At 42.0% G+C, this 18,133-nt stretch overlaps 2 protein-coding genes across 3 annotated transcripts in view; both read right to left on the minus strand.

The window, feature by feature from the left end:
• Positions 1–18,133, minus strand: part of LOC143353582 (uncharacterized) — a 385,968-nt gene that overhangs the window by 16,120 nt on the left and 351,715 nt on the right. The window lies entirely within an intron of this gene.
• Positions 1–18,133, minus strand: part of Cad74a (cadherin 74A) — a 110,448-nt gene that overhangs the window by 5,088 nt on the left and 87,227 nt on the right. For both annotated transcript variants that reach the window (XM_076786989.1, XM_076786988.1), the window contains 10 exons: positions 9,230–9,533; positions 8,124–8,395; positions 6,734–6,898; positions 5,022–5,460; positions 3,388–3,629; positions 2,783–3,307; positions 2,365–2,717; positions 2,061–2,275; positions 1,420–1,979; positions 1,049–1,357 (listed from right to left, as the gene is read on the minus strand). In XM_076786989.1, the coding sequence (XP_076643104.1) occupies positions 1,049–1,357; positions 1,420–1,979; positions 2,061–2,275; positions 2,365–2,717; positions 2,783–3,307; positions 3,388–3,629; positions 5,022–5,460; positions 6,734–6,898; positions 8,124–8,395; positions 9,230–9,527 (3,378 nt within the window). In that variant the 5' untranslated portion in view covers positions 9,528–9,533. The remainder of the gene's footprint in view (positions 1–1,048; positions 1,358–1,419; positions 1,980–2,060; positions 2,276–2,364; positions 2,718–2,782; positions 3,308–3,387; positions 3,630–5,021; positions 5,461–6,733; positions 6,899–8,123; positions 8,396–9,229; positions 9,534–18,133) is intronic.

The following is an 18,133-nucleotide window of genomic DNA, read 5'->3' on the forward strand; positions in this document are numbered from 1 at the left end:
ATACTGAGCTTACTGTCTATAATTTGAGAAAGAATTACGAGAGACACGAAAAAGTCAATTTAATCAATGTGCTGTGGCAACATTTCTGACACATTTAACACTAGGTTTACGGACCACTAAAAGTGACTATTTTGCACTACTTTAAAAAAATAACAAGAACGCGCCACCCACATTTTTAGCAATATTTTTAAAATAATATATACCTACAGAAATAAATTTGCTAAATCAGTTCTCACGTATGGGTCCTTAGAATCTTAATAATTCTAAATTAAAAATACTAGAACTCGTAAACTACACTAACGAGCAAAACTGAGTCTACACTATTTGAAGCAACATAACTTTTTAAAAATTAGATCAAATGACTTGAAGAAGTCAGAAATCAGTAATGACTTATATTGAGAAGTTAGAATGATTAGTTTACTAGACGAGGTGTAAAAAATTTTTGAAAAAAATTTGAATTGGTCCGAATCGCAAAAGAAATAGTAAAAGTTGGTTTCTTCAGCTTTTTTATCTGAGCTTTGCTATCTGTTCTATTGACTCGAATAAATTATATCCTTGCTGAAAATTTCACCGATATTGGTTACTTCGTTTACGAGTTATAAACGATTAAAAGTGCGATTTTAAGTCGAAAATCGTGAAAAACGGCAATTTTTCCACTTTTAAGCGTTTATAACTCGTAAACGAGTTAACCAATATCGGTGAAATTTTCAGCATGGATATAATTTATTCAAGCGAATCAAACACATTTTTTAAATTTTCAATACAGGCTCAGATAAAAAAGCTAAAAAAGCCAACTTTTACTATTTCTTTTGCGATTCCGACCTATTCAAACATTTTTACACCTCGTCTAATAAACTAACCCTTCTAACTTCTCGATAAAATTCAAGTCATTTGATCTAATTTTTCAAAAGTTACGTTGCTTCAAATAGTGTAGACTCAGTTTTGCTCGTTAGCGTAGTATTAAGTTAACCTAGTAAAACCGTGAACCTAGTGTTAAGAGGATCAGGCGTAGTTCCTGAAGGACTAAGCTTGCACTTGAATCGTTCACCTGAATATTTCCGCTGATCGGGTCCACTTCGAACAAGTTAGCGTTTTCACCGGTGATCGAGTACCTCACTTCACCGTATCCTCTTTTAATTTCCTGCTCGGTCGCGGAGCTATCCATATCCGTCGCTTTAACGTTCAACACTATCTTCGACGGTTTGGCAGACTCGAGGACAGAGATCTTGTAGTCCTTCTGCGCGAAGATCGGACTGTTGTCGTTACCGTCTTGCACTTCGACGATCACGTTGGCCTCGGACATCTTTCGCGTTATCTCGTAGTCCCTGGCTAGAGCTCGCACCTTGAAGCGGATCAACTGAAAAGAACGGAGTCGTCAAGTCCTCTGCTATCTTTCGAATGCACAAATCTCAACGATACCTTCTGATTGAGCGCTTCGTAGTCCAACCTCTTGCTGAGAACAACGTTCCCGCTTTGCACACCGACGTTAACGTATCCTTCGTCGTCGTCGTCCCTCACCAGCTCGAATCTCTGGACAGGATATCCGGTGGTGGGCTCCTTAGCCGACAACATTAACAATGTCGTTCCAAGCGGTTGTTCCTCCGGCACGGAAATCCTGATAGTCGGATTATTCGGCGACCAGCCAGGATTCGAGAAGGTCGGATTGTCGTCGCTGTAAGCTTGAATGTAAACGGTCACTTCGACCTTCGTGATCTGCTTCTTGGTGTTCACCACAGCGTTCAGATCCTGCGCTTGAACCGTGAGAATGATCACGGCTGCCACCTGGTAGTCCAACACGCGATTCACTGTTATCAGCCCAGTCGTAGCATTGATACGGAACGCAGTTTTGTAGTCGTAGGACGCGGTGTTCTTCAGCGCCACGCCCGTTTTGTCGACGGCCTTGACCGGGTCCACCAACGAGTACTCCAAGTAGGCGTCCGAGTCGGGATCGGTGGCTGCCACCTTCAGCACAGGCTCGCCTGTTTAATCGTTACAGAAAATTAGCGAGCGATTTCACGATAATCATCGTTACCAAGCCAGCTATTGGCGAAGAGTCTTACCAATGCCGGCTCTCTCGGACACGTAAACGAGATACGTCGATTCGTTGAACGTCGGCGGCTTATTGTTCACGTCGACCATGTTCACCGTGACGGTGGTGGTCGCAGTTTCCCTGACAGGCGTGCCGGAGTCCACCGCATAAACGATCACTTCGTATTTCTCGCCGCCGGTTTCCAGATCCAGACGAGCATCTGGAGACACAGTAATGACACCAGAGCTAAAACCATAGAAGTCATCACAACAACGTTCCCCTCGGAACAATCCATAAAATATTGTAATCGTCGTACGAGCAGTTCCCATCGTTACCTGGAGTTTATCACGAAATTGTCTTTGGCGCCGGAAGCGATGTGATACTGCAACAAATTGTCCCTTCCATCGGGATCGTTAGCCACCACTCTGATCACTTCCGTTCCGGTCGAAGCGTTTTCCAAGAGTCTCGCTCGATAACTGTTGGGCCCCGGTAAATTCGATTTGTAGTTCCCGCGGAATATCGGCTTCTGATTTCCGGGCACACCGACCCTGACGAGCAGCTCTGCTTCGGTGAACAATGCCGGCCGTCCGGCGTCCGTCGCTCGGATCGCCAACTCGTAGATGCCTCTTTCGGTGTCCCCTGAACGGACTGGCTTCGACATCGTCACCTCGCCCGAGTCTGGATTTATCTGCCCAAAGAATTTAGCAACATTTACACTCAACCAATTCAACCAATTCTCATGTTTGCAAATACCTTGAAGACGTCGTCCGTGATGCTGTTGTGCGAGCTGATGGAGTACGTCACTTTCCCGTTACCCTGCGTGGGACCGTCAGCGTCCGTCGCTCTGACGAACAGCTGCGGATCGAAGCTGGTTGCATCCTCCCGAACGGTCCTCGAGAATTTCGACTGCTCGAAGACAGGTTTGTTGTCGTTAACGTCCTCCACGTCTATCGTGACGATAGCAACGGCGACTCTTCCGCCGCCATCTCTGGCCTCTATCGTCAGCATGTACATATTGTCCGTCTCGTAATCCAGCGTTCCCGCGACGAAGATCCCGCCGTTCTTTGGGTCCGTTTTGAATTCGTCAGCTCGGAAACCGTGGAGCGTGTAGGTCAATTCACCGAAAGAACCGCTGTCCGCGTCTTCGGCGAACACGTCACCTAGTTTCGTGCCTATCTTAGCGTCCTCCGACACCGAAAACACGTAGTTCACCCGAGAGAACTTCGGGCTGTGGTCGTTTGCGTCCAGCAGGCGTATGTGGACTCTGCACGTGGCTACCTAGAAGTTAGTTCGAAGCGATTCAGAAAGAACGGTTGTAAAATTCGGTTCTAAAAACGGATTTAACAACGGATCATTACCACTTTGTTCGCGACGAGCGCGATTACTTCGAACTCGAGCTCCCTCTTCGCGGGATCCTCCACGTCGTAGTCCAAAGCCTCGACGTCCTTCGCCTTGATCACAACTGGAACTCTACCTTGGGCCTGCTTCGGGCTGACCACGAAGACCTCGCTGATTCCAGGATATCCTGGCACATCCCGCAAGGACAACGTGTACTTCGCGTTCTCGCCGACGTCGCCGTCGCTTACGATCATATTCAGACCTGCAAATCAAATTGTCGCTGTGGAAATTATGATACACAGGGTGTCCCAGCGAACTTGACCACCTTGAATATCTCGCTCAGTGTTAGCAATAGAAAAAATCGGATATATGATAATATTAACCTAACCGAAGCAGCAATATAATGATTCGGAAAAAACTTTTTTCAAGGTCATTTTTTTCTAGATATCAAGGTCATCAATTTGTTTTTTAAATGGAACTATACATTTTTTTTATCGCGATGTAATAGTAGGGGTGAAGACCTCTTCAATGACATATTATACAATGACCTTCGTGTGATCTTGAGTATGAAAAATCCAAAAAGCATTACAGGTACTATCGGTGATTAATTTACTACACTAATTGGTTTGATTGAACTACTCTATTTCAATAAATGTTTGAAAATAAATGATTGTAAAATGTATAGTTCCATTAAAGAAAAAATTGATGACCTTGATATTTAGAAAAGAATTACCTTGAAGAAAGTTTTTTCCGAACCATTATATTGCCCCTTCGGTTAGGTTAATACTGTTCTATAACGTTGTTTTCTATTATTAACACTAAGCGAGATATTCAAGGCGGTCAAGTTAGCTAGGACACCCTGTATACTTACAGTCAGTCCCATAAGTATACGTACGCTCTTAAAAATCGCATAACTTTGTCAATATTGGACTATACTACTTGAATTTTTTTTTTTTGAGAAGTTAGAACAATTGGATCACTACATAAGGTGAGAAAAATTTTTTACAAAAATTGCAATTGGTCGAAAGTGCAGAGAAAATACTAAAAGTTGTATTTTGCAACTTTTTTTATGTGGACTTACATTGACAATGTACAAAGCACGAAAGTATGTGTACTTAACTATGTGTCCGCAGAAAATTGGTCACTTCAGTATAAAAATATGAAAAACTTTTTAATTATAGTAAATTAAGGAAAGCTATTTTCATGTCTTATTGTATATATTGTAAACTTATAAAAGATATAATTGATTTTCGTATACTTGTTAAACGTAGAAGTGTACAGGAAATAATATTTAATTTTATTAACTGTACGTAAATATACGACCACCACTGTAAATATGTACATACATCAAATAAAATTTAAATTAAATGTCGACTAATAAATAACACTGAGAATTTAACAATTAATATATCGGATCAATGATTGATGATCTGCGACCAATATGTATAACAATCAAGAATCAACGATTAGCTTAATCAGTAGACCGAATCGACCGCGATTTTTTACTTGAATCTTCAATCCTCGTCACTCATGGATAGACTGCGGATCTTTATGGGAAATTCCATATGGGACCTATAGGTTAATTGTGGGACCTTTGTTAACTACAACAAGCTGTGGTCCAATAATAGTTCACTAAAGAAATACGATAATTCACCTGGCAACGGAGTGTTCACCCCAATGTCCTCAGAGATCATCACTTCAAACGATTTCTCGTTGAAGACAGGCACAAGATCGTCGACGTCAGTGACAACGATGGTAATGATAGAGGTCGCGGTGTCCGCTGGTATTTCGTTGTTGATGAGCTCCGTAGCTTTCACCTCGAAGCTGTAAATCCCGCCGTTCTGCAAAATCTTGGGGTCCTCTCTGTCCAGGGAGATGTTCGCAGTGACGAGTTTGCCGACGGTGATGTCGCCCTCGCGCGACACTTGTAGATCGAAGTGCCCTGCAACGTCCTCTTCAAGGGTGAGCAGCAAGGCTCTTGGCTCCCCTGTGTCGCCATCGCGAGCTCTCACTGTTAGGATCGTCTGACCAGGCGGCGTGTTCTCCGGAAGCGCTGCGCTGTACGGCGCGTTCAGAAACACGGGTGGTTGATCCTGAAAACGACATTTTTCCGACTGTTAGGCTTCCTGTTTCGACTCGAGTAACTTCATGATTGACTTCGCCGAACAATCGATATCATCGTGCCCACTGAACAGCCTGCACTGTGCATTCATCCAGACTTCGAGTTTGATCCAGACCGATTTTGAGTGAATACAGTCTTTTCTCGATATATGTCGCAAATATCTGGCTGATAAAAGTCGCAGAACTATCCCCACTACCGCGGGGTATAACCCGTGAGGGGCCTCGTAGCTCGACAGTTAGAAGAAGTAGAAAGAATCTCCTGGACGATATATGTCGCTGGCAAGACCCGTGTTGTTGACATATATCGAGAAATGGTATGTTTCGTACTATGTATTATTACATCAGAGAATGACGAGAATAGTTTTAGTTCTAAGTTATGTGATTTTGCTTCGGAGTTTTATTTTGAAAGGAGGAGTTCACGAAGTTAATTATTCATTTTTCACCATTTCAGTTTTGCACCATGGAACGAGTTGAGTTGCGACAAATTCGAAAAGACATGTTAACCCTTAGGCGAGGGGTCCTGGGTTCATTTTGACCCAGAATTACGAACGGTCCATAAATGACAATAAAATTTGGAATTTTCTGCCAATCTTCTTCTTATCGAATAAAAATGTAATTCTTTCTCACTTTGCTTTACAATTTCGACATGTATATGATTTTTAGAATCAGACTCAGCAGTTAACTGGTAAATGCAGGGCAACCTATGACCCACGGGTCACCGAGTGACCCATTTGATAATTTCAAGTGACCCCCTTTAGTTCCGAAAATGAGGTGTAATATATAAAAATAAATTATAAAACATAAACATGAAACATCAACTATGTTTGTAATTATTATATCTTATTATTTACTAAGAGACTGTTTTAAAATATCTCTGACCCAAACGTCTCTTTAATGCTCACATTTTCGTTGATTTTGACCCGCGGCCAAAAAAGGTTGCCGACTCGTGGGTTAATGTAACGAAGCGAATACGTGAGAATTTGAATGGAACTATCCACGGTCGGCATAAAATCGGTCGCATAACAGTTACTTAACGAGGGACTTCACGGATTAATAAGGTTAGGGGAAACGCGCAGAGATGCGCTTCACCGTCCCGGGGTGAAAGTAACGCTTCTTCGGAAACGGAGCCACTAGGTAACGCGGTATTTTCCGGCCGGCTTTAGCATATGCCATCTTGTTAACCGATACTGACCGATCAGGATGGATGTACAGTTACCTCGGCTACGGTCGAGACCCACTTCTTACCTGTACATCGAGAACGTCGACGGCCACGGTTGCTCTAGCTTGTAGCACCTTCGTCACGTCGCTGGCACCGTCCATAGCCAGCAGATTGATCAGGTATGAATTTCTGCGCTCGTAATCGAGCGGCTTCACCAGCGTAATCACCACGTCGTACTTCCCCTCCGCCAGCTATACCATGCACAATCAAAATTCCAAATACACTAGAAAATGATACTTCAACACTTTCATCACTACAATATTTTTGGGCCACCCCGTATTATCGTTCCGATCTTCCACGGGACCGAACACAAGTAGTAGAATTATTACAATATTTAGATGCAAAGTTCGTAATTTATTTCCCAGAATTAAATTATTCGAACACTTCGACTGCCAAACTGGAAATCTCAAAAATCCCATGAAATCAAAGCAAGTTATTTAATGAAATAAAAATTAAATGTATGGTACCGAGTAGTCCTCCAACATTCTTGCATGTTACACATCCTAATCAAGTTTGGTACAATGAATATATCAACGTAAAAATTAATTTTAAAACCTGCACAAATACTAGTAATTTTTTCGTCACCGAATCTACCACAAATTTCAAGATAATCTAAAAGATGACCTTTATCAAGGATGACGTAAACCTTGATATACTATTTTTTTTTTAGTCTTTGAATGAGAGTACTAGCAATGACAGAGGTGATGGAATTTGTTTCTCACGTTTGATCCATAAAATGACTAAAAAATAGTACAGTGAACTCTCGATATATGTCAACAACACTACCCTAACTCTACTGCGGTGCGGTTGACATGAATGAATTGTTAATTTCTTATCGAATAAAAATATAATTCTTTCTCATTTTGCTTTACTTTTTTTGTAAAATTTATATTAGCGGCATTTGGCCTGCGTTCGACGTGTATACGACATCATAGCTTGATTTGTATTCCGCGCCCCGTGATTTTAAAAATTAAACTCCGCACTTAACTGGTTAAGCTAAATTAATTCAGTATACTCTCGTACAAATTGATTTCAAACAAAACCTTTGCTAACTTCCAATTTCCAGTTTACACAATTATTCACATTGATAGACAATTCTATAAAATCGTCAATTTACTTCTCCAAATGACAGCACAGTGAATTCTCGATATATGTCAACAACAGGGGTCTTGCCAGTGCCATGTATCGTGCAGGAGACACACCCGAGCTCCGTGGTCCCTCACGGGGTGTACCCCGCGTTAGTGGGGATAATTCCGCGACGTTTATCGTCCAGGCCTTGGCGACATATATAGAGAAATCACTGTACTTTAAGTTTTAAGAGATGATCGTAAGGGGGATCTTCGATATTCGAATCTATGGTAGATTCCGGCGCGAAAAAATGTGTTTGCAGACGTTTCGCAGAAAATGGCGCGTTACCTTTTCCGTGGAAACGTTGAAGACATTGCAGACGTCATCGTCCCGCGACGCCGAGACACATTCCACGTGAACATCCGCGTTTACGCCACCGTCGAGATCGGTGATAGTGATCGTGCCAGGAGGAACTAACAGGCCACCCACGTGCGCACTTTCCGGCACCCTAGCCGCATAAGGCCTGCCATGATAGACCGGCGGATTATCGTTTTCATCCAGCACGGCGATCTCACGACGAAGGGACACGGTGTTGGGCTCCGATCCAGCGATCCCTTCGTCTGGAAAAGTAATCGCCAATTACCACGACCGATCAAATGGATCCTCTTCAATCGTTCCCTTTCCAAGTATGTACTGCTCGTTAACCATTTTACGTATCATAAAATCGGAACAAACTGCACTCCTCTCGTCTTTTAAATGACGTCGTGGAACATGATTTTTACGATACCTAATGAACAGTCTGTAGACTTCATTCCATCATAGTTGTGCTATCAAAATTGTACAATAGAGGACCGAGTCAAAACTGTGTTTTTAACAGTTTGACTGCTAAACTAGGAACCTCGAAAATTCCATAAAATCAAAGTAAGTTATTCAATGAAATAAAAATTGAAAAAAATTAAATGTACAATGTTGACTAATGAAATTTGGCACGATAAATATATTAACGTAAAAATTCATTTTAATACCTGAACAAATGATTCCGTCACCCACATATGGGTGACATGGCAGTCAACGTGTTAATGTGTTCTGCAGCCTTTTTCGACGATACAAATTTTGGTAGTAACGTTTCTAAATTAATTTCGGAAGATCGATGTTTGCAAACAGATCTATTCACAAATTAGATGAGACAGTAATCTTAAAAATGGGCGAATACAGTTTCAATTTTACTTGAAATTTCTAGAACGAGGTATACTTCTAGCACAGGTATCTGTCCAGTAGTTGTACGAAAGTTTGTAAAAATACAGCTGACATAATCGAGTGGCCAACGTAGCATGAACGTGCGTTCAGAAATCATGCGTGTCTAGAATTTGTCTATTGGCCTAGATATCGGCGATTACCCATTGATATTCCAGCGTAACAGTGTAACGGGACACCAATAAAAGCAGCATAGTTACCCGTTATGCTGATGATGACTTCGATCAGGTCTTGCGTCTCTCTGTCTAGCGGCTTTCTCAGAACGACGACGCCGGTGTCCCGATTCACGGTGAAGTACTCGCCACTGATGGAGTAGTGCAACCTGGAATCCTCAGGGTCCTCTCCTTGGAGCGTGTAGACAGGTGCGCCAGGAGGTGTGCTTTCCGACACCGCCAACCTGGCCATGTCGCCGCCTTGCACGAAATGCGGTGCTCGGTTGATCACCTGACCCCATGACGAAGACCATGTGAAGACCGTAAACAGCAGAATCGTCCACATCGTCACCTAACAAAATCAAATCGCTCTAAACTCACACTTCTCAATCTATTCCGGTCTTCCAATCCATCTCACGAAACAAAAGAATCTTTCTTCTTAACCCTTTCTCGTCCCCGAATATACAAATTTTAACAATTACAGTGTAATATGTAAGTTGGACTAAAAATAATAGGTTTTCACCCTCAAATTTTTCCTATCACAGTAAGAGTAGTCGGTGAAATGTGTACCACCAGGGGTTTTTTTTTTTGTCAAAAGACCGCTGTGATACACAATAAAAAAAGAAAGTGTACATATGTGTATCGCTCGGGACGAAAGGGTTAAGAAAGATTCTTCTTGCTATATTAAAAATGCTCCTAAGTTGTGTGCAACAAATTTTACTAAAATGAGCACATCTTTTGAAACGTCACAAGGCGTACCGTAGAGGACAAATTATTTGTTAAACTGTGCACGCAGGTGAATAATAACAAGCACATCGGGCGTCTGACAGGTACTTCGTCAAAATGTGCAACCAGTTGTGTAAACGATGTCGCATTAACGGCAGAAGTATGCTGCGCGCATGCTCTTCCCCATTCAAGTGTTGATTGAAATGCCCTCTTCGCCCGATTAAAAATTATAATGCGGCATATTTACGCTTGCACGCGTGCATGGTACCGGTTACTATCATCGAAACGGCTATTACATCGAGGAACGATTACGACACATGGAAACTCAAAATGGAGGCGCGCGTAGCAGGCACCAGTACACCGACCTCCCGGCAACTTTCATTAGGGTAAATTGGAGCATAGCAATTAAGAAAAAGTTTTATTTTATCAAACTGCGCTCTCCCTTGCGTGACAAACCACCGCTTCCTATACGAGAGAGCCCCGTCACGATTCCCGTTCACTTCCGGTCATCGAAACCGGCGTGTCTTGAACGCGAATTGTATTATACTGCATCGGAGGGCATTGGACGTTAGGATGAATAGCCGGTGCAATAACGTAACACGTGGAATTATTGACTGGGAACGAAATGACCTTTCACGGGTTGCATAGTACGCGATCTTTTAAATAAAAGCCCAGCGTAATCGTTCGTTGGGCAACGAGGAATCTCTCTGCTGAGGTCCCGAACATCTCGACGCAATTTTACCTGTGAAAACTTCAGAAATTTTTCAAAAAACTTCAGAAGTTCAGAAAACTTCAAAAAATTCAGAAAGTTACACGAAGAATCTGAACGAATATCAAGAAACAACAATTTTCATTCCACCCTTGGACTGCGAAATCCGTGTATTTGCGATTAAGGAATTTAAAAAATTCTCTAAAAATCTAGAAGCGAAATTTCGATGCTGCGTTGTTTTTAACAATGTAAGTTTCATTACTCTCACTGCAGTAATAATTTAATGGTGAATTACCTTAGCTAGCCACAGCGATTGATATGCGAATTTCGACTAGTAAAACGCTTATGGTTTTACGCTGGAGAGCGCCTCAGCCGAAAGTATATTAAAAAACATTACGGGAAGAATGAAATCCAACAGGTATCCAACAGGTACAACATCCAACATGCTATAATCATGTTCCGTCGAGCACAGGAAATCAACATCTTCGATGCTTCGTAACGTTTCCATATCATTTTTATTCAGCCCTGATACATGATAGTAAAATGAAATTTATGATCGCTTACTGTCGTCCTAACGTTGCCTGTTCGAATGTGAATCGACATAGAAGACTGCACTTTAAACGCGTCTTCCTGCTCGTTACTCGATCATAAACTACGCTTTTGTGTTCTACTCGTATTAAAACGTCGAACGTATAAGATCGAAATAAACGTATGTTTTGATAATACGATCAGATGACCTCAGGAATTACCCCTTTCGAGAAAGTACAATATTTTTAGGCCACCCCGTATTATCGTACCGATCTTCCTACGGGACCAAACGCAAATACTAGAATTATTACAATATTTAGATGCAAAGTTCGTAATTTATTTCCCAGAATGAAATTATTCAAACACTTTCACTACCAAACTGGAAATCTCAAAAATTCCATGAGATCAAAGTAAGTTACTTAATGAAATAAAAATTGAAAAATATTAAACGATGTTGAGTACTCCTCTCACTTTCTCGCACTTTACCCTAATCTGGTACAATGAATATATTAACGCAAAAATTCTGGACAAATAATTCCGTCGCCCCCATATAGGTGACATGGCAGTCAATGACTAGTGCTACCCAATTATATTTGCAAGTAAATTCCGAGATCGTGATCACACGTGACGGTCAAAGCGAACAATAATCTCTCATTTCTTACGATTGACTTTCTAGAAACAGAATGTTATTCGTTAATCATCAATTTCCTCTAATAAATCGTGATAAATGTCGGCTGCGGTTTCGGTCGATGTCACCGATAGTAAAAGAAGAAGAGGACGCGGCATAACGATACGAAACGCGAAGAGACTGCTATAATAAGCGGCCGCAAGTTGCACGGGCACGGGATCGACGCTCACGGCTGACAGAAAAATGCAAGTTGCAAACCGCAGACGAGTGGGCCGAGAGGAAATGGCTAAACTCTGAGGAGGATGCAACGGTCTATCGAAGCCACCGGGTGCCACCCATATAAAACGACTTCGCCGAGCCGCGTTCTTTTCCCCGACGCGAAAAGAAAAACCGCTTGAGGCGAGCCGATGCACCGCACTGCACCGCACTGCACCGCACTGCACCGCGCGCCGTCTGAATGACTTCCAACGAGCGAGTGCGGTCAGTGAAAAGCCGTTAGAAATCAGATTCCATTTCAGGAGTTCGCGGAACTCTTCTCGAGACCCGTAAATTGAATTGTCCTGTTACGCGGCCAACTGCTATTTATCTCCGCCCTCTTTCTTTTAAACGCACTCTTACACAAAGAAAGTTGCCGCCTGCTTCTTGCCTAGAAGTGTGGAAAGCTGCTACTGAGAGGCTCCGCAGCTAATTGAGCCGCCATTTGTCAGATCAACTCCGCGAAACACAAAAGTAGAGAAAATCCTGCAGAAGTAGAGGATTCTTCAGCAAGGTTTGACACGTTGAAAATAAAAATTTCTTGTATAAACTTCTTCATCGAAGCACCTGTTGTAATCGAAGTTGTACAATACTTAAATGAATACGGAAAAAATAGCACGACAATCGTTTTTAGTTTGTCAAGTGAATATCAACAGTTTTTCGTTGAGATGTAATGCTCCTTTAATTTTGCATAGCAGTGTAATTTGAAGAAGCAGGAAGATTAAAATAAGTAAAGGACATCGATACACTACTTTCAATCTATTACAATTAGACTGCGATCTTTATGCAAAATATTTGCAATTGATTGCTCCTTTCAATTATTTTATTAACTCAAAACCAATACACGGCTTGAAATTGTGTTTACCCATTTTTGTCATAAATGCATGAAATCCATAATTATAATTACTAAACAGAGAAGTAACTTTCCGTTTGGTTTCCATTTCTTGCGATTGAGGTAGAAAATGTTTATTTACGTGTACATCGGTAGTATATTTCGGTTTGTCATTTCGACATAGAATACACAATGAGATTTTGTAATTCTAATTGAGTACCTGCACGTACGTTTGTTTTATTAGGTGCGTTCGCGTTTTTCGAGCGATGATTTATGGCGCCCGTTGGCGCGGTTACCAACGAGAAACAAGGCTCAAAAGTAATTTCAAGATCAAGTCGTGAAACTTCACGGGCCAATGGGCAACGTGCATTAGCGTTACGCAGATCTGTTACAATCTGCGCCGGTAACTTTCTAGTAGAGCCTCCGGACGGATTCCGAACACAAAAGTCTTGCACAACAGGCATCGGCTCGAGATAAACGCAGAACGCGTTCCGCGCTATCCTACCCCACCGTCATAACTCTCACTCGAGACAGCCGTTCCTACGGAATCAGAGCCACTCGACCGATCACATTTTCCTGCTATAGTTAAACCAACAAGTAACAATATTCAGACCGTGTTACCTCAGAATGCAGTTGGGTATTTGGAGCAAATCGCGAGATACATTAACCGATTGCTCGCTGATCGACGATCGTTCGATACCCGGCTCGAAATTGAAAGGTTCATTTACTTAACGATCCATTCATTTCTGACTTATCTTCAACCATTGGTTCGGAATAATTTTATTTACTCAAATTTTGAATTTCTCTGGATGTAAGCATTTAGTTCTGACTCGTACACTTTGCTAGATTCAAGACTTTGTGCATTTATGGCAGGGACAAGTAGATCAGTGGCAAGACAATAGAAATATTCAAAGAATTTAAAAATGCTATTTTATCGTTTTGTATCTCTCATAAAAACGACGAGACTGAATTTATTTAGATGTTGAGCGGTTCGTATTCTAACACATATACAACTAGATATATTCATTTAATTATTTCCACGAAATCATCTTTATAATTTCAGTACTTGTAAAATGAAAAATTTGGAATCGGTCATTTTGACCGGCGGTGGTAGGTTTAGTGTTAATTCGTGGTTCTCGCAGTTAGCCGATTGCAACTATAGTTTGGATTCGAATCATCATATGAGTCATTTGCATCATGAGATAGGAACGATCGTCGGAGTGAACTTTCTACGGAATTAGGAAGCGTTTAGTATGCATTTGCATGGGGTTGTGGACAATGTTGAAACGACGCGTGAGAACTAATCATTCTGTTGAAAGGAAGGAACAATTACCGGGGACAACTCTCCCGGCAGTTTCTTCGTGTTTTTGTGCATACCACTAGCCGACTTCCGTGTTCCGAAGGCTGTTATCAAGTATTGTCTTCGAGAAAGGTAATTATTAAGCAAGCGACATCGGTGGGTACGCTAACGGGCTGTCGTTGCAGTGGAAACTCTACGTGGCTGCAAATATTCAATCACTGTTACGCACTCGAGGAAGAATTCATTTCCGCTGTCTAAATCTTTCTAAGCACGCGACGGTGAAACGGCTCAGAATGTAACCGGTTCCAAATCTGCGAATAAAATCAATCTTTAAGGGGTCGGACTCCGTAGCTTCGCGATAAGGTAGAGTGACTACATTACTGTCAAAAAATGGTTTTACGTGCTTCAAGTTTTCGTCCTTAAATAAGAATATAAATTTGGGAGCTTAGAAATTTGGGTGCTTAGAAATTGGGGAGGTTAGAAATTAGGGAGGTTAGAAATTTGGGAGCTTAGAAGTTTGGGGTCCTAGAAATTGGGGAGGTTAGAAATTTGGGAGCTTAGAAGTTTGGGGAGGTTAGAAATTTGGGAGCTTAGAAGTTTGGGGTCCTAGAAATTGGGGAGGTTAGAAATTTGGGAGCTTAGAAGTTTGGGGAGGTTAGAAATTTGGGAGCTTAGAAGTTTGGGGAGGTTAGAAATTTGGGAGCTTAGAAGTTTGGGGAGGTTAGAAATTTGGGAGCTTAGAAGTTTGGGGAGGTTAGAAATTTGGGAGCTTAGAAATTTGGGGTCCTAGAAATTGGGGAGGTTAGAAATTTGGGAGCTTAGAAGTTTGGGGAGGTTAGAAATTTGGGAGCTTAGAAGTTTGGGGAGGTTAGAAATTTGGGAGCTTAGAAGTTTGGGGAGGTTAGAAATTTGGGAGCTTAGAAGTTTGGGGAGGTTAGAAATTTGGGAGCTTAGAAGTTTGGGGAGGTTAGAAATTTGGGAGCTTAGAAGTTTGGGGTCCTAGAAATTGGGGAGGTTAGAAATTTGGGAGCTTAGAAGTTTGGGGAGGTTAGAAATTTGGGAGCTTAGAAGTTTGGGGAGGTTAGAAATTTGGGAGCTTAGAAGTTTGGGGAGGTTAGAAATTTGGGAGCTTAGAAGTTTGGGGAGGTTAGAAATTTGGGAGCTTAGAAGTTTGGGGTCCTAGAAATTGGGGAGGTTAGAAATTTGGGAGCTTAGAAGTTTGGGGAGGTTAGAAATTTGGGAGCTTAGAAGTTTGGGGAGGTTAGAAATTTGGGAGCTTAGAAGTTTGGGGAGGTTAGAAATTTGGGAGCTTAGAAGTTTGGGGAGGTTAGAAATTTGGGAGCTTAGAAGTTTGGGGTCCTAGAAATTGGGGAGGTTAGAAATTTGGGAGCTTAGAAGTTTGGGGAGGTTAGAAATTTGGGAGCTTAGAAGTTTGTGGAGGTTAGAAATTAGGGAGCTCAGAAATTTGGGATCCTAGAAATGCATCCTAGCATTTCTAGTCTATCCTAGCATTTTTATGCCATTCGATGAGTTTTCTGGATGAAATCGAGACCAACCCGCACTAGAAAATATCTCCAACTACAAATTGAGCTATATTTTGTCTTGATTCTCTACGAAATAAAGCCAAAAACTGCAAGCACATTTCTGGCGTCACAATTCATAATATCGATAATACAGAGCAAACAAATGTGACAAGTTCAGTCATTATGACTCGTCGGGTCAAGACCAAGACGGATCTTAAGTCTGAAGGCTGTGAATGGAAATTATTAATTAAAAAGTCACGTGACTTACCCGGGCACTTAAGAACGCTACCAATGGTGCCCTCGATACTTTGTATGCTTATCGGTTCAAGACTTTTATGCTGGATGATACTGACATATATCGTCGAGCATGGAGTTTCACAGAAGTTTATTTCATCTGTTAATGATTTTAATACGTCAATATTGATATGGAAATAATACTGGTGCTCTGCTTCGCGATTTATTTCATAATGACGATCATTGGAGCCATTGTAAGGCTAATTGTTGGTGCATAATTTTTGGTACCTTGCATTGAATCAGTTGAATAATTTTAACTGTTATTTAGAATAGTTTTCCAATGAGTTTATTGGCTTTGCCATGAGCCACGATTAAATTCCTAGAATTTATTTATTTTGCATCCAGATTTTACAATTTGCTACAAGAATGTAGGACAAAGAACCAATATTCAGATTGAAATGTTCAACATGTGTCTCATTCAATATTACAAAGCAACAATTTATTCCACTTTTCACATTTGTGTTGAACACATCAGTCCACTAAGCTCGTTCAATTAAACATTTGACCTAAGAAAGAAGCCAATAACGTGGAACAATCGGTAGAAAACTGCACTGTATTCTTCTCACATTGTTATTTAATACAGTAATTCGCTAGACAGAAAAATTAAACGCGGAAAAATTGCACTTTATATTTCATTCTATTTCGAACGGTCGATCGCCCAGGAACAAAGCATCCCTGTTATGCTTTCTACATTCCATGGAATAATGTTTCAGCAGGGTGCTGCATTACGCAACAACGATGCTCGTTTGTTTACTTTCGTGAACTTTTACGAGACAGTGGTTTCACTATCCCCGGTTGTACGCAACGGGTGTTCGGAATATTCATGGGAAAATTCGAGGAGCCTCGATGTCGGCGATAAGCGGGGCAACGAGAAATTTTTGTAAATATTTATCGGCGCGCGGCTCGAGCCTAATCTGCAACAATAATTAGGCTCGCGCGGTCTCGGTGCGAGCGTGATTCCTGCCTCGGAGGCGCGCAACGCGGAAAACCACGCGGCGTTAAAATCCATGACGAGCAGCATGCTTGCACCGTACGGATGCGCACACACGCACGCGAGATACCTTGAGCAGAGGTGGCAATTACCAGCGACCGAGTGTAAAATGATACAGCGGGATTGAGCGATGGATTCATCGCCTAACTTCCGTACCAGGAAGAAATCCGCGGATTTCCCTCGAGGAAGATCGCGGATAATCAACCCCCCCGATCGGAATCACAATGGACGAGTCGTTGCCACCCGGAGGAACAATTAAGAAACAAAGATTCCTGAAGATGCGTCTCGATAACGGGGATACTCTTTTGCAGACAGAAGATGGTCCAATGGACCGTGGTTCCATCTGCTCTAATCAAAATACCAATTTGCTCCGATGTTTGTGGACTCTGATAACCGTACGTTATGCAGGATAAAGTTACCAGCCCATCGCGAGCGTAATGGCGCGCATGATTTACTGTCCGAGCTTCGACTGCTTGAGTTTCGGTGCGTACGAGTCGCGATAATTGAGAAGATGTGCTCCTGATTGCGAATCTTCCACGGAGCCTAGTCTTGACACACACGTGGTCGTTACTTTCAATCAATTTCAACCGACAAAATTGACCGGGTCCCATTAGGCTTAAGGAGAAAAGTAGGCTTTCGGTCTTTAATGAACCGCATCCTCGTCTGGTATCGTTTAATCCGTTGAGGAAATTATTTTATCCGTTTCGCGAACCACTGGTCTCGTGTCATTAACTCGCCGGCACGATTTCTTCGCAGTTACCTTCTTGGCCAACACTTGTTCCGAGACCGAGTATTTGATTCGAGCGATTTGGTTATTTAGGTCGATGTTATTTAGAAAACACACCCGAAACAGCTGACCGGCATTATTTCGAACGCTCCCATCCTTAAATAGAAGCGGCAGTTACTTCCAATCAGGCTCGAGACGGCCCGGAAATTGAATGATGAACATAGATAGTTGAAATCGCATCTGGAATCCCCCACCGCGAACGTATCGACGACTGCTGACGATGCGCGTTGCTACACGCGAAAATGAAATCACTCTGCTATAGATTACGCGCTCTAACGAGAAAAGGTACCCCGCTGGCATCGGGTATATTAATGGTTCGCGTAGATTGCGGAAGAGAAGTCCGAATCCAGCGCGATTATTATTTTACTGGAGTTCCAGT

This window comes from Halictus rubicundus, chromosome 4, assembly GCF_050948215.1.
Source record: "Halictus rubicundus isolate RS-2024b chromosome 4, iyHalRubi1_principal, whole genome shotgun sequence".
Taxonomy (NCBI): Eukaryota; Metazoa; Arthropoda; class Insecta; order Hymenoptera; family Halictidae; genus Halictus; species Halictus rubicundus.